Source organism: Mastigoproctus giganteus, chromosome 6, assembly GCF_048544385.1.
Source record: "Mastigoproctus giganteus isolate SK-2022 chromosome 6, ASM4854438v1, whole genome shotgun sequence".
NCBI lineage: Eukaryota > Metazoa > Arthropoda > Arachnida > Uropygi > Thelyphonidae > Mastigoproctus > Mastigoproctus giganteus.
This window is the reverse complement of record NC_143580.1, coordinates 180,644,057-180,660,995: the sequence shown is the minus strand read 5'-3', so window position 1 is coordinate 180,660,995 and position 16,939 is coordinate 180,644,057. Positions and strand designations below refer to the sequence as shown.

Below are 16,939 nucleotides of genomic sequence, written 5' to 3'. Positions count from 1 at the left end.
ATAAAAAACAAATAAATTTTCAGAATCTTCAATTCATTGCATATTTTTTTTTTTTTTTTTTTTAAGGCTTCGTAAATTTGTTACTCCACGGAAATCATTTTAGTTGCAATTTGTGTGTGCCATTAAAAAATGCTTATGCATGCAATCGTGAGATTTATAATTAAAAGAGAAGATTATCTCAGAAACAAACACCTCTTGAAACATTTCTGAAGAAGACAACTCCTTGTGCAACAAACCAACGAGTGCCGAGCCAATAATGAGTGATCAACGAGTGTGCATTTAGTCGATGATGATGAAGAATAAACATTCTTTAACATTTGTAAGTCGTAAATAATTTCTCTATTATTATAATTTGCTTGATTTTACAGGCTACGTTTTCATTTCTTTCGATAAATCAATCATTGTTTAAACAAACTAATCAGCTAGCTAATTTCATTGTTCATAATGTAGCCCCTATTTTTAACCTTATGTCTATGGGAAATAAATTTCTGCTTTACGAGCGTGTGCTAGGAACGAATTAATTTGTAAAGTCGAGAACTACCTGTATTACTTTTTCCAACTGAGTCATCAGACAAAATGGCACATTTTTGCCACTTCTCAATACACTTCCATTGGCTAGTTTTGTAGAAGTCTTCTGTCTTCAAACCATTATTTCATCATCATCAGCAGCAAAGTGTTTTCCACAAAAGGACTTCAGAGCAGGAAAGAGGAAAAAATCTGAGGGTGCAAGGTTGGAAGAATAAGTAGGACGTGGCAATATTGAATCCACTCTCGTGGGCACACCTCACTGCAACATGTGAGGAATGCGTAGTGGCATTATTGGGGAGCAGTCACACACCTTTTGACAGCTTTTCCTGTCTTTTTTTCTTCTTTTATAGCAGTATGTAGCTTTACAAGGAGGTTGGAATAATACTTCATCATCACAGTACAGCCCTTTTGAAGGCAATCTGTTAGTATTACAATGTACTGATCCCAAAAGGCTGACAGCATCACCTTGCCATCACTTGGTTGCACTTTATTCTTTTTGGGGAGTGGTGATTCTGCATGCATCAATTGTTTTGACATTTGTTTAGTTTTTGGATCATAATGATGGATCCAAGTTTCATCTGTGGTGAAAAAACTCCTCTTGCTTTTCCTGGCACATCGACAACATTTCATGTGTACATTTTGCTCTTTCCTTCTTCTGGTAATGGGTCAGAAGTCCGAGAACCTATCTAGCAGAGATTTTACTCATATGCAACTGTTGATGGATGCTGTTTTCCACAGATTCTACACTAATTTGGAGCTTCTAGTTCTTTGAAGCTAATATGAATCTTCCAGGATTAATGTCTCAATTTCTGCAACACTCTCTTCTATTACTGCAGTTCCTGGGCATCCTGGGATTTCTTCATCATGCATTGAAGTTCTTACACATTTGAATTGTTTATACCAATGTACAACTGTAACTTGGACAGTCCTCTCCATAAGCAACAACCATTTCTTTGTGGGTTGTTCTGGGTGTTTTCCTTTGCAGAAAGAGGTACCAAACCATTGATCCATATTCCACTTTATCCACTGTGACACTTCACTTCATTCAACAGAGCAAAGAAAAAAAAAAAAGAAATGTCAGGTCAAAACCAAAATTTGTGTGGTTGCTAAAGAGAACAATGCCTGCTTAAACCAAAACAGCAGTTTAGAATCCAAATCCTTATGCTTTGCCACAAACCAGCAGTTCCCAAACTGTGCACTGCGGGATATTTAAAATTTTCAAGGGAAATACAACAATACTCGACAACTCAAGTTTAACATGTGGCAAATGACACGATAGCATCATGGGAATAGAGGTTGTAGAAATGAACAGCATTATTAATGAAGCAATTGTCTAGTTTCCTATACAAGAGATACCAGATGTAAGTACAGGTAGCCCTCATTTTGTGCTGGTTTGATTTGTGCCGATTCGCAGTAGCGGCAATCACGAACCATAAGGCCATTTTTATTTATTATTTTTTTTTAAATTGAAAGTTTAAAATCATCAGACAAAATTTATTGGCATTGCACTGTACTATGCATCATGTTTCATGTGATCAAGAACAATCTGAGCCAATAAGTAATCAGCATGTCTATATCACAGCCAATCAGAGATGAGAAAGCTTCCCGCCCTCAAAGTAGCCACTCATGGATGCAGATGGTAAAGGTCCATGAAGTGAAGCATTCAGTTGGTTGTTGTTTAAGCCATTTACACATTGGAAACTTATTATGCTAACATTTTTTAATTAATTGTGCTATTAATAAATTAAATAACAATTAATAATAGGGGTAGCCATGTACAGTTTTTGCCAATCGTGTTATAAAGTTTTTAATTTGATAGAATAAAGAGACGCCATGTCTGATAAAAGAAGTTCAATCAATCCTAGTGCAAATTAAAGTGTGAAAAAGGCACATTGATCTATCACATTGGAAAATAAGATGGAGGTTATTCGAAGGATGGAAGCTGGTGAAAGTCACCCTAATGTGTGTAGGGCTATAAATATACCTCCATCAACTATTACAACTATGAAGAATGCTGCAAAATAAAACAATCAATGCAAAGTGCTACCAGAGCAAGTGCTACACAAGTTGGTATAGCAGAAGTAAGCTTTTACAAAAAATGGAGCAATTGCTGACAATTTGGGTCGATGATTTAAACAAAAAAAAATAATAAAAAAATTTTATTAAAATTTTTGGTGCCCGGAACCTAACCCTGTGATTTCCCATTGACTTAACGATATAAAGGGTTCCAATTGGGGCAGTATGGCATTAATGGCAAGTTACTGCTCTGGATAAAGGGATGGTTGAGTGGGAGAAGACAGAGAGTGGTTATTAATGGATACTGTTTACCATGGTCTAATATTATTTATTAGTGGAATCCCCAGGATTCCATGCTGGACCCATTGTTTTCTTCTATATTTATTAATGATACTGATGAAGGTATATCAGGCCTAATGTCTAAGTTTTCAGATGATACAAGGATTGGCAGGGTAGTTAATGAGTAATCAGGGTAAGCTACTGCAACAAGTTCTAGAAAAATCACTCAGACTGGCTGAAAAATGGCAGTAAATTTAACATTGAGAATGCAAGGTACTGCAGATAGGTAGTAGTAATCCCAGATTAACATGCAATGTGCGTATGGTACTATATATATATATATATATATATATATATATATATACACCTATATACCACACCCAGACAGCACCGTTTCAAAGTTTATTGGCCTCTCATCCACCAAGAATAAGTAACATTAGTTTTCTCCGTAGGTGAAGCGTTACTTATTTGAGGTAGTGCAATACCATGGAAACTCGTGAAGGGTATTCACCATATTAGATATAATTAAAACAATACATTAAAACTACCTTGGTAGTAGAAATTATGTGATTGCATTACCCATGCATAAGTAAACTCCTTCATACTCTTAGGCATTTAGACAAAAAAAATATCTTTTAGATTAAACCACACCCACCATCAGGCATCTCTCATATTGTGGAATTGTACTTCATAACTGGGTTGTCAATATTGCAACAACAGAGTACCTGCCCACCTACTGATGAGAAGCCAAGAAACGGTGCTGTCTGAGTGGTGCTGCTGAGAATAAGTAACATTGGTCTTCTCCATAAGAGAAGCGTTACTTATTTGAGGTAGGGCAATACCATGGCAACTTGTTGTGAAAGTATTCACAATATGAGATATAATTAAAACAATGCAATTAAAACTACCATGGTAGTAGAAATGATGTGTGAGCATTACCCATGCATAAGTAAACTCCTTCATACTCTTAGGCATTTAACCAAGAAATATCTTTTAGAAAGCACCATATATTAAAATACATACCATACGGCCTTGCATAGACTTTACAGTAGACATAAATTCACTAGTTCTATCTCTACAAGTCATCTCTTGCAGATGATTAATAGCAACTTTTGGAGAATCTGTCTGTAAAGTGTAATCTTGTGGCCTGCTAAAAGGTAAACTATCTTTCACTTCTTTATCTGTCTCTGAAGTAGTTCTTCTGCGCCGAGTAATCATTGGTGAAATAAATAACTATCATATGAGAGACGTACCACCTAAAAATAAATGAATACAATTAAAACTGAAAGAATAAAAACTGATTACTATTAAAAATTTCAAATATGTTACACACATTAAATGCATTTCTATTTAAAGTATTTTTTTATAAATTAAATTAATAAGTCTCTAGAATACAATGACTTGAGGTTTTCCAAATTGGGTTCCACAAGAAGCTAATGGGGTTCATTGAGCCAATTAAGACGTTGAAATTAGTTCCTTCAAGTGACCCAGTTCAATGCATCCTGCATGTTCAAACAAGAGTGACAGAAATTTGCCTGGGTCAGATGTGGCAATACTATGAGAGACACGAGTAAAGTGCCCATATGCCCATTCAAATAGCATATGCTCCTTATGTAACTCCTTATATAACTGATGTTCTTGAACATTTTATAGTAAAAATGAGACTTTAAGAAATCAAGGCTGCTTCTGATGAGTTAATCATCATCAATGAACATTATGTTTATCATGAACATAGTTTTGTATAGAGTTCAAGCACACAAACTCTTAATAAATATCCATTGCTTATAATACTATAATCCATCACCTTATAACATGGATAACTGGCTACAAACTAATACTAGTAAACCCACAAAGAATAAAAAAGGTGAAACCAAAAGTGAAGTGACCCAAATTCTAGCACTGTTGCATATATGTCATCATCATGTGGAAACACTTCAATACAACTAACTAATATGGATTTACACACAAGAAACATAAACATGTTAAGAGTTCCATCAATTTCAGTTTTACATGGACAAGGAATAAAGACAAACCACGTGGAATGTGTGCTGAATGTGAACAAGTAATAGTAGCTTGAATCCTGCAAAATATAAAGACATCTTGAAACCTAATATCTCTACTTAAAAAATAAAGGTGCCTGAGAGTTCCAAGCAAGCTGCAGTTCACGAGAACTGAAGTCTTTTCTGGCCTTAACTAATCTGGTTGCTCTTCTCTACACCTTATCAAAGAGACCATATCCTTCTTAAAATGAGGCATACCACAGCACTTGACTTTTGCCCTGTCATAACATTAATGAGGTGTGGGTTATGTCTAGTGTATGCATAATTTTTTTTTTTCTTAGAATGAATGATGCAAATTTAGAATAGTTTCTTGCACTTGTGCCTTTATTAGGAAGAGGCCTGCATATATGTGCACTATATACAAGAGACTGTTATTAAAGATATACTTATATGCAGGCCTCTTCCTAATAAAGGCACAGTGAAGAAATATTTCATTTGATTAATTCATTTACAGAAAAAAAAAAAAATTATGCATACACTAGAACATAACCCACACCTCATTAATGTTATGACAGGGAAAAAGTCAAGTGCTGTGGTATGCCTCATTTTAAGAAGGATATGGTCTCTTTGATAAGGTGTAGAGAAGAGCAACCAGATTAGTTAAGGCCAGAAAAGACTTCAGTTCTGTGAACTGCAGTGCTTGGAATCTAGGCACCTGAAAAGGCACCTGAGTGAGGTATTTAAGGCATCATTAGGTAAACTAAACACTGATGGCATCTTTACTCTTTCTTGGACAACACAATAGGGAGAAAAATTTCCATCTGATGTTCTGGAAAGGAGCAATTTGAATCAAAGAATGATTAGATAAATTACACCACTCTACATGGTTTTCTATATTTGTAAACTAATAGCTGATTGCAACTCAGTTTTTTACACTGATTTCAGAAATGTAATTAATTTTTTTCTATCACAAATTCACAATTAAGTTAAGTTGATGTCACGAGTTGTATTATTGAATGTATTAAGTTAGGAGTAAATGCTGGGAATTTGTAAACTAAATCTTCACATGCTGGCAACACTGTTTTCAGTCATTTGTTTCTTAACCTTGAGAACTCCAAACAGTGTTTATCTGTGTTAACTCACTTTATTTTTTAAGCTATCATGTCAAACTTGTGCTGAAAAGTGAGCAAAATGTCTTCACACAAGGGTTTGAACAATCCAAACTTATTTTGTTATATTTGTGGAAGTTATGTAGTCCTCAAGCAAATACAAGATATTAGAGAATTTGTAAAAAATGCATACTGTGCTTATTTTGGAGTGAAACTCTGTGACCAAGATAAACAATGGGCTCCACATAAAGTCTGGTGAAGTCTGTGTTGAAGCACCAAGATTATGGAAAAACATAAAAAGAAGACTATGTCATTTGCAATTCCCATGATTTGGTGGAAGCCTACAAATCACTGTTGATGAATGTTACTTTTGCTTAGTTAATGTAGAGGGATACAATGCAAAGAATAAGAAGGGTATTGTGTATCATAATATTCTATCTGCTATTAAATCAGTCCCACATGGAGATAACCTGTCGATTCCATGCCCTCAACTTATAATGAAGAATGAAGCAGCAGGGTGTGCTGAAAGTGAAGCTTCTGAAGTCTACGCACCTGGAGACGGTCCAGGCCTCAACTATTTCCACAGCAAGAACTCAATGATCTGGTTACAGATTTAAATTTGATTTGCCAAAGGAATTTGCAGAACCCTTGGTTCTAGACTAAAGTCAAAAAATCTTCTAGCACATGGGACATTTTTCTCATGACACAGGCACAGAGAACAAGAACTAGTACCCTACTTTTCTGAGGATGATGCTATGGCTTTTGCAGTAATATAAATGACTTAATGAACTATTTTGGAATTAATTACAATCCGACAGAGCAGAGATTTTTTACGGACTCAAAGAAGAGGAGTCTCAAAGGTGTCTTGCTCCACAATGGAAATAAATATGGGTCAATTCCAATAGCTAACTCTGTACATTTGAAAGAAACACCTTTGTAATAAATTCACAGTGAACACTCAAGAGAAGCTAAAACAAGGTATTTTTGTTGGGCCTCAAATTTGGAAACTGATGAGGGAAGAAGATTTTAAGAGAACTATGAATAAAAGAGAAAAACAGACATAAATTAGCTTCGGGTCTGTTAAGTTGTTAACTTCTTAGGGAACAACAAAGATCCAGACTACAAGAATATAGCTAAAAATATGTTAGTAGTAGTAGCAGCAGTAATGGCAAATGATGCAAGAAAGCAAGCTTATACAGAATCAGCCAAAAAAAAAAAAAAAAGAAGCATGTGCACACTCTGTACATACAAAAGATGTTTTATGTGAAAACATCTTTCAGGAAAATGTGAAACAAAAATGATACAAACAACAGTGATCTCAGACAGCTTTTAAATGCTGTACAGAGGAATCAACTGATGCTACCAACAGCAAATTCTAAATGGGAAGCATTCAAGGAATTAATCATGGAAGCTATTAGGCTTTTCATTCTGATTAAGAAATACAGTTCAAGGTTCAGGTCTAAATGGATTTCGATGAACTAACGAGACTCGTGGCAGAAAAGAAAAATGCATGGGATGCATATAAATTATCAGGCAACAAAGTAGCCTATGGTAGATATCATCATCATCCATTTTCAATCCAATGCAGGATGATGGCCTCTCCAGAAACTTTCCAATTCCTTCTGTTTTGTTCAATGGCCATCCATTTACTATCCACAAACTCATGAATTTCATCTGTCCATCTCTGCTGTTCTCTTCCAGGTTTTCCTCTAGTTCCTCTTGTGTACCATTCTGTTATTTTCTTAGTCCATCATGTCTTCAAGCTATGTGTCCTGCCAAAGACCATTTTAGTTCTTTAGTTTTGATAAGAATATCCTTTACTTGAGTTTGCTTCCCAATCCATGTGTTTCTCTCCTTATCTAACAGTCTGATTCATAATATAATTTGTTCCGTTCTTCGCTGTGTACTTTTAAGCTTCTCTTCCATTCTTTTGGTGAGTGTCCAAGTTTCATTTCCATAAATCATGGTGGAGAGTATACACTGGTTCGTTATTTTACGTTTCAGACAAATTGGGATATTGCTCCTCAGTATGTGACTATATTTCCTGAATGCTATCCATCCAAAATTTATTCTTCTCTTGACTTCCAGCCATTTATCATAATTACAGCTAATGACTTGTCCAAAATAAGTATATATGACTCCACCTTTTCAATTACTGCTCGTTCAATCATTATGTCCCTTCCTGTGGCATACTTGTTCATCATTACTTTTGTTTTAGCCATATTCATCTTTAGTCCAAAATCCTTACTAACTCTGCATAACTGATTAAAATTTTCCTCTAATTCTTTGGGATCAGGGCTTATGAATGTCATCTGCAAATCTGCGACCAGTCTAATCTGAAAGCTTTCTCAAGGGCAGCAGTAAACAACTTTGGAAATATTGTGTCTCCTTGTCGAACTCCTTTCTCAATTTTAAATTTGCTACTGTCTTTGTCTAGTCTAATAAAGGAAGTAGCGTTCTCATATATTTTCTTCAAAATCATAATATACGGGGTATCTATGCCTTGTCTTTCCACTGCCCGAAACATTGCCTTATGCTGTGTGGAGTCAAATGCCTTTTCAAAATCCACAAATGCCAGGCATAAGGGTGTTTTATATTCATTTGCTTTCTCTATTAGCTGTGATATTACGTGAAGGTCATCCATAGTTGAGCCGGCTATGGATGACCTTCACGTAATATCACAGGCCTAAAGTCGGCTTGCTCTTTCGGCTGATTCTCATCAAGTATTCTTTCTAATCTGTTAGTAATGACCCTTGTGAACAACTTGTAGATGTGGGATAACAAGCTAATTGGTCTATAATTTCCAATTTCTGATTTATCTCCTTTCTTATGCAGAAAAACTATTATTGCATTATTTCACTCCTTAGGTGTTATGCCTTTTCTAATGCACCTTGTGAAGAGTCTTGCCAGTTTCTGTGTCATGTCTCTTCCTCCCAATTTTAACAAATTTACAGTAATTTCATCTTCCGCCGGTGCTTTCTGATTCTTCATTTTCTTCAATGCATGTTCTACTTTGTCAGGAAGGATATCGGATGTATCATATGTGTTACTAATTTGTGATCCACCTTCCCCACTGCTGGCATCATTTCCTCAATTCTTGTATAATTCTTTATAGTAGTCTTCTGCTATTTGAATTATGCCTTCTCTGCTATTTATAAGTACACCATCTCTGTTCTTCAGTTTCAGTATCATTTGTCTTTCTGTATTACTGCTCATGGCTGCTGATTTAAGTCCTTTGTTTTCCTTTAATGCTTGTTCTACTTTTCTTGTGTTAAATCTTCTTATGTCCTCTCTGAGTCTCTTTCTAATGACTTTGTATAACTCAATACACTCAATTTTGTCCTTGTCAGTATTTATCTTGCTCTTCATTTGTCGTCTTCGGTTCATCATAACAAGTGTTTCTTGACTAATTTTTTCTTCTTTGGATTTCTTTTTACCTATAAGTTTCTTGGGCTTTATCACTTTCTGAAAGTTGTAGTATTCCTCGTTGATATCTTGGTCCTGAACATTCTTCAAAAGCTCAAACTTGTTCTTTAGTTCCAGTACATACTGCTTTTTCTCTTCTTCTGTTATCTCAAAGACCTTCATATTATTTACTCGAGTCATGTTTTTCTTACATCTATATCAAGTGTGCATCATACTATTCTGTGATCACTTCCAACATTTACCTTGTTCAGGATGGTAACATCATCCACAATATATCTTTTATTAGTGAGGATGAGGTTGATTTCATTAGTTGTTAATCCATTTGGGCTCTTCCACGTCCACTTTCTGTTCACCCTTTTCTTGAAAAAAAGTGTTCATTACTAACATTCCTTGTGATTCTGCAAATTCCACGTTTTTTACCAATTACAAAATTTCCTATAGTTCCCCTTTGTGCACTATTTTGCCTCTTTCCAACCTTAGCATTAAAGTCCCCCATAATGATAGTTTAGTGGGTTTTCTGCTCATCTGAAAGACTCAATTTCGGTGTACATTTCTTCAACCTCTTCATCGTCATGGTTCGATGTTGGTGCATAAATCATTATAATGTTTAGCTTGTACCTCTTAGAAATCCTGAGTAGTAGTCTTTTAATGTACTTTTGAATTCCAAAATGTTGTTTTTTATATTTTTATGGACCAGAAAGCCAACTCTACTTTCATTCCTTTCACTGTTTCCATTGGCAGCCTGGATATACCCAGAGATTCTTAGCAACCTTCTGCTTCCACTCTGATCCTCTCGCTGCCGTAAGAAGGGGAGTGAAAGCTGCTGGAAACTGAGGGCCATTTGTTTTGTTCTGTTGGAGGGTTTGGTCTTTTCCTCTTCATGCTGACCAGGCATCTTGAAGAGAATCACTCTATATGTTCAATGCCACCTAAGTGACATAACAGGGCTTACCATCAAGAAAGTGTGCATTAGGGAGGCAGGCCAACCGAAATTCTCCTAAATCTTCTGAAATAGAAAGATATAGAATCAATCAGTGTTACAGACTGTGTCTGATAACACACACAGAATGCCTGTTCATCTCTAAGCAACTTGTAGATATAAGTTAATCTTAATCAAGTCACAATGCAGGTTAGGCAAGCGAAGGCAGATTATGACAAATCTTTGGCAAAGGATGCTAAGAAAAACAGCAACGACTTCTTTACTTATATAAACTCTAGAATGAAAGGGATGAATCAGATTGGTCCACTTGATATCGATGATCCAACTGTTGATGATCCTGCTAAGGTAGCTAACAAACAGTGAGTATTTTGCATCAACATTTACACATGAGGAATTATTCAGGGAGTGGAATGCCAGAGGTGTATTTAACTCAGGTAGTTAGCCAAATGATTTTGTAATAACTGAAAGCAAAGTGGAGCAGAATTTGTTGAAAATAAACATAAGAAAGGCACCTGGGGTGGATAGGATATATCCAATTAAATTACAGGAGGTGGCAAAGGAAGTAAACAAACCCTTAGCCATAATTATGAGAGCATCCTTAGGCTCAGGAGAGGTCCCCACAGACTGGAGATGTGCAAATGTATCCCCAATTCACAAAGGAGGATCAAAAGGTGACAAGGGTAATTACAGACCTGTTAGTTTAACTTCTTTTCCAAGGAAAATAATGGAGTCACTGGTTAAAGATACATTGCAGGATCATCTAGACAAGACTGCAGTAATAATACAGACACAGCATGGGTTTGTTAAGCAAAAATTTTGTCTGACAAATTTGATTGAACACTATGATGTGGTTACAAAGGAACTAGATGCAATAAATAATTTTGATATCCTATACTTGGATTTCTGGAAAGCTTTATACTGTTTTGCAAGGAAGAGCTACTGTACGAATTGGAGCAGTATGGTATTCAGGGCAAGTTGCTACAATGGATAAAAAGGTGGTTGAGTGGGAGAAGATAGACAGTGTTAATCAATGGACGCTGCTCTTCGTGGACTAATGTTATTATTGGAGTCCCCCAGGGTTCAGTGTTGGGCCCACTGTTGTTTTGTATATTTATCAACGATGTTGATGAAGGTATATCAGGTTTAATGTTGAAGATTGCAGATGATACTAAGGTCAGCAGGGTTGTAAATGACAGTAATGGCAGTGTGCTAGTTCAACAGGATCTAGAAAAGTTGGGCAGATGGGATGAGAAATGGCAACTGAAGTTTAACATTGACAAATGCAAAGTACTGCATAAGAGTAGAAGTAATCCCAGGGAAATGTACCAACTGTGTGGTACTACACTTAGGGTGGTAGAAAATGAAAAAGATCTGGAAGTAATTGTGCACACAGATATGAAGTTTTCTGAGCAGTGCTGACAGGCTGCAAGGGCAGTTCATGGGGTGTTGTAAATTATATACAGGAATTTTTCTAGGAGGGAAAATGAGATGATTATCCCTTTGTATAAGGCAATGGTATGGCCACAAGTTGAGTACTGCATACAGGTCTAGAGGGCTCATTTTAGGAAGGATGTTGAGTGGCTTGAGCAAACACAGAGAAGGGCTACAAGGTGGGTGGGGGAAACGACGAAGTCCTCTTACCAAGAAAAGCTTAAGTTCTGCAAATTGCAGCACCTGGAGAATAGGCACCTGTGAGGGGATCTGATTGAGGTGTATAAGGCCTTGAATAGGTGTTGAGCAAGCTGAATGCTGATGGGATTCTTCCTCTTGCTCAGATTACAAACATGAGGGGGCATAAATTCAAATTGAGGAAAGAAAGGTGTAGAATATATGTGCAGAAACTAGCCCCTTTAGTCAGCTAGTAGTTGATTGCTGTAACAAACTTCCATCTGTCATTGTGGAAGTTGACAGCTTAAATCAAGCTAACAAATCCTGGTCCTTGAGGTTGTCACAGACATTCTCTCAGATATGCTAGACAAGCTGTACTTGCTACCTGGGAGTCTAAAACGCAGATGGAACTGATATTCGGGTGACACTCAAGTCAAGTGGACCAAATTTCGGCAAAGTCCAGACAGTCTGTAACAGCCAAATCCAGTGCTTGCACCTTCACGATGGTGGGACTGTTAGTTATCCTGGGTATAACCTCCATGCACAAGTACATGGTGGGTTACCACCCAGGTGTGAACCAACGTAAGCAGTGGTCGAGGTGTGGCGCCCACACCACATGGAGGAACGGCGCCCCTCTGTGTTACCAAGGCAGTACTAGGTGGTAGATGACTTTCATCAACCTGTGCAATACCACCACTTTGTTTATTGGAGGCTTGAAGTGGTGGAACCCATGTTTAGTCTCCAGAGCTAAGTTCCGGTCAACCCTTCCCCATCTCTTCCATCATGCAGTATGATTGATGACTTTTGAGGTTATGATGAACATCATGGTAAGATCCAATATTCCTTACACTTTGAGGGTACAGCTCTAAAATGGTGTTTGCAGGCTGGCCGCTAATTAGTACACCAAACCGAACCTATTGGTAACTCTCCAGGAGGCTTCCAGATCAGCTAGTGTATAATCTTGCTACCTCTACTCTGCCAGATAGTGATTGGAGGGAGTCTGAGTAGTCTGAATGCAGGGGGCATTGTCGAGGCCACGTTATGTCAAGGATCTGGGTATATTCTTACCATGTATACGCCACATCCAAAAATTTCATTACTTCATACAGCATGTCCCACCCACTTTTTATTACTATTGAATACACCATGAATTGTCAAACTAATAGAGCAAGCTTATCTGCGAAAAGATCTAAACCTCCCAAATACTTCCTACTTCAGTTCACAAATATACGTGGTCTCAATTCTAATCTCAACGATGTTCATTTCCTCTTGCAGTCTGCCAAACTCCATGTACTTTTTCTGACAGAATCTCAGTTAACGGTTGATTCAACTAATGCTCATCTTAGTTGCCCAAATTATTCGCTGTATGATTTCTTTCGCCTCAACGGTGGTACTTGTGCATATTTCCGTTCCAATATTCCCTGTCAGAGACTTGGTAATTTGGAATCTCCTCTTTTCGATCTTCTCTGGCTTAAAATCTCTCTACCTCATTGTGTCAAATTCATCTGTTGTATTTACCATTCTCCCAACTCCACTAATCACTTGGAGCTCTTTGACCTTCTCTCTTTGCAACTTGACTTTCTCCAGTCCAACTTTCCTAACAGTGAGGTAATTTTCCTTAGTGATTTTAATGTTTACAATTCCAGCTGGGTTCCGTTTTTCTAGTCACACCAACCCAGCTGGTTGAGATGCTGAGGCTTTTGCAGTTACTAAAGACCTTGAACAGATTGTTCATTTACCTACAAGAATACCAGAGAAACCTAACCATACAGCCAACACACTTGATCTTTTTCTCACAAACAACCCTTCTGAGTACATGTTCGAAGTCCTTTAGGCACCTCAGATAACAAATCTGTGCTTGTCTCTTCTCCAATGGAGCCTTTATCGCATGGCTATTCCTAACCTCGTATTGATTGGCATTACAAGAATGCAAAATGGAATGACCTGTGAGATTTCTCTTCTTGTTTTCCTTGGTCGGATTACTGTTTCAAAACTTCTGATGTCAACGTTTGCTCAGATCGTGTCAGCAAAATTATCCTTTATCCCACACTCCACTTTAAAATCTCGTCCTTTATCTAAACCTTGGTTTCCCAATAAATGTGCTAAGGCTGTTCAAGAGAAGAATGTTGCATACCGTAATTGGCTTGTTTCCAATTCGTCAGTTTCATTTTCTGCTTACCTCAAAGCTCGCAACAATTGTAAAGCAGTTATTAATCAGTCTAAACTAGATTTTGAACAGACAGAGTAGAAAACTTGCTTCTTGCCCTAATGGTAGCCGAGCATTCTGGTCTCTTGCCAAAGCTACTGGCTGCAACTTTTGCCCAACTCTGCTCCCACCTCTGTCCAAACCAGATGGTTCTGTTGTCACTTCAGCCAAGGATAAAGCTGACCTGCTAGCATCCCATTTTTCTTCCAACTCATGTATTAATGATCTTGGTAAAACACCTCCCACCATTCCCAACACGCTCCATTCAATGCCTCCTGTGGTCTTTCGTCAAAAGAATGTCTGAAGGATTTTGACGAATCTTGATGCTAAGAAAGCTCCAGGTCCCGATGGTATTTCTCCACTTTTTCTCAAATCTGTGCTCCTGAACTTACTCCTGTTCTTTGCCGCCTTTTTTCACTTTCTTTTTTCCAAAGGTGCTTTTCCTTCTGCTTGGAAATTTTCTCATATCCAGGTAGTTCCTAAAAAGGGTGACAAATCCCTCCCATCCAATTATCATCCCATTGCAATTACTTCTACTCTTTTTAAAGTAATGGAGAAATCAATTAACCGCCAACTCTTAAACTATATAGAAACCTTCTGTCTGATCAACGATTGCCAGTATGGATTCCATCAGTGTTGATCCACTGGTGATATTCTGGCTTATGTTACCCATTTATGGACTAATTCAATGGAAATGTTCGGTGAAACACAAGTAGTTGCTCTAGACATCTCAAAGGCTTTCGATCGTGTTTGGCATAAAGGTCTTCTAAACAAGATTCCATCTTATGGTTTGCCAACTGTTTTTTGTAATTGGTTATCCAGTTTTCTCTCGGATCGCTCACTGAGGGTGATGGTAGATGGCTCTCTGTCTTCTGACTTCTCCACTAATGCCAGTGTCCCCCAAGGTTCAGTTCTTTCCCCCACTCTTTTCCTCTTGTATATTAATGACCTTCTTCCATTGACTGGAAATCCTATCCATAGTTTTGCCTATGATAGCACATTGCATTCCAATTTCCATTTTGAGAAACTTTGCCCTGCTCAATCAGTTTTAACTTCTCGAAAATCTGCTACCAATTCCTTAAATGCCAATCTTCAGGTAATTCTCCAGTGGGGATAAGACAACTTAGTTGATTTCAATCCTTCTAAAACTCAGCCATGTCTTATATCTTGCAAAAAGGATTCTTCAGCTCCTATGCTTATCTTTGGTGACACTGATTTCTAGGCAAAATGATATATCTCTTTTGGGGATTACCCTGACTTGTAATCTCTCTTGGCACAAGCACATTACAAATATTGCTTCCTCTGCATCTAAAAAACCTGGTTTTCTCTTTCGCTCTCGGCATTACTTTTCTTCCAAACAGCTGCTCACTCTGCACAAATCGCAAATCTGCCTACCATGGAATATTGTTTTGGGGCACTACCCCACATCTGGAGTGGTGCCCCCAAAACCTCTCTCAGGCTTCTTGATTGCATTCAGAAGAGGACAGTTAGGTTAATTAATGATTCAGCTCTAACAGAGTCTCTCCATTCGCTGTCTCATAGATGCAGTTTCTGCTGCATGCCTCTTGTACAGATATTTTCATGGGCACTGTTCTTCTGAATTGGCTTTTATAATTCCCGCTCTTTCTTTCAAAACAGTCCGAACACGTGCTGCCACCAGACAACATCCATTTACTGTCCAACTTCAAACTCACAGAACCAACTTTTCATCTTCCTCGCTTATTCATTCAACTGCCGTTTTCTGGAACATCCTTCCTTCGTATGTATTTTCTGAAAATTACAGTCTACTGAAAATTTCCGAAAATTACAGTTCAAGTCCAATGTCAAGAAATATCTTCTTTCGTCTTCTCCACCTCCAGCCCAAGTACGGCACTAAGTACTATAGGTTCCAATACCTCTCGTGTTTGGGGTCTACATAAAAAAAATAAATTGAAAGGAGGAACTGGACAAGCATTTAGAGGGAACAGATGTGTGAAATGGTTTTTTTTTTTTTTTTTTGGCTGATGCTATAAAATCTTGCTTTCTTGCATCACGTCTCTAGTACTCAACATTAGTGACTACATTAGCATCATTTAGGAAGTGATGCTAATGCAGTCACTAACGTTGAGTTGTAGAGGCACGTGATATCATTTGCTTCATTTCCGTCTGACATTTCATTACCAATAGGTTTTGCTTCAGTCCGAAAATGTAGTGGATGCCACCAAAGATGTTTTCACTTGTTTGTTTGTTTGTTATTTGGTTTTCAGGAGCATTAGCAACTAAGGCCATATTACTCCGGGGATATGCGGTGGTCATTCCCTGACTTTTCCGCATCCTCTGTATTTGGTGGTCACGGGCTTGAACCCCGGTCTAATCAAGAAGTGTGTGCTATGCACTGCTGCTCCTGCCCACCTAGCTAAGGATGCGCCATGTTTTCACTTAAAAAACCCACAATTCACATATCCATAACCTCCATGAATTTGTCTAGTTTCCCCTCGAATTTATTCAAACCGTTCATTTCCACGACAACAGATGGAAGTCTGTTCCAACAATTCACCACCCACTGGCTGAAGACAAGCTTCCACACATCTATCCTACAACCATCCTTCAACTTGTTGTTGTTGTTATTTGGTTTTTAGGAGCATTAGCAACTAAGGCCATGTTGCTCCGGGATATGCGGTGGTCATTTCCCTGACCTTTCCGCATCCTCTGTATTTGGTGGTGATGGGCTTGAACCCCGGTCTAATCAAGAAGCGTGTGCTATGCACTGCTGCTCCTTCCCTTCCCACCTGGCTACGGAGTCGCACATCCTTCAACTTAAATTTATGCCCCCTCAATAGGATTCTTC

The 16,939-nt window shown here is 37.8% G+C and overlaps 1 protein-coding gene across 1 annotated transcript in view; it reads right to left on the bottom strand.

Annotated features, from left to right (window-relative positions):
• Syx5 (syntaxin 5) overlaps positions 1–16,939 on the bottom strand; it is a 146,835-nt gene that overhangs the window by 92,926 nt on the left and 36,970 nt on the right. The window contains exon 2 of the mRNA XM_090375545.1: positions 3,847–4,079. Within this exon, the coding sequence (XP_090231671.1) occupies positions 3,847–4,041 (195 nt within the window). The 5' untranslated portion in view covers positions 4,042–4,079. The remainder of the gene's footprint in view (positions 1–3,846; positions 4,080–16,939) is intronic.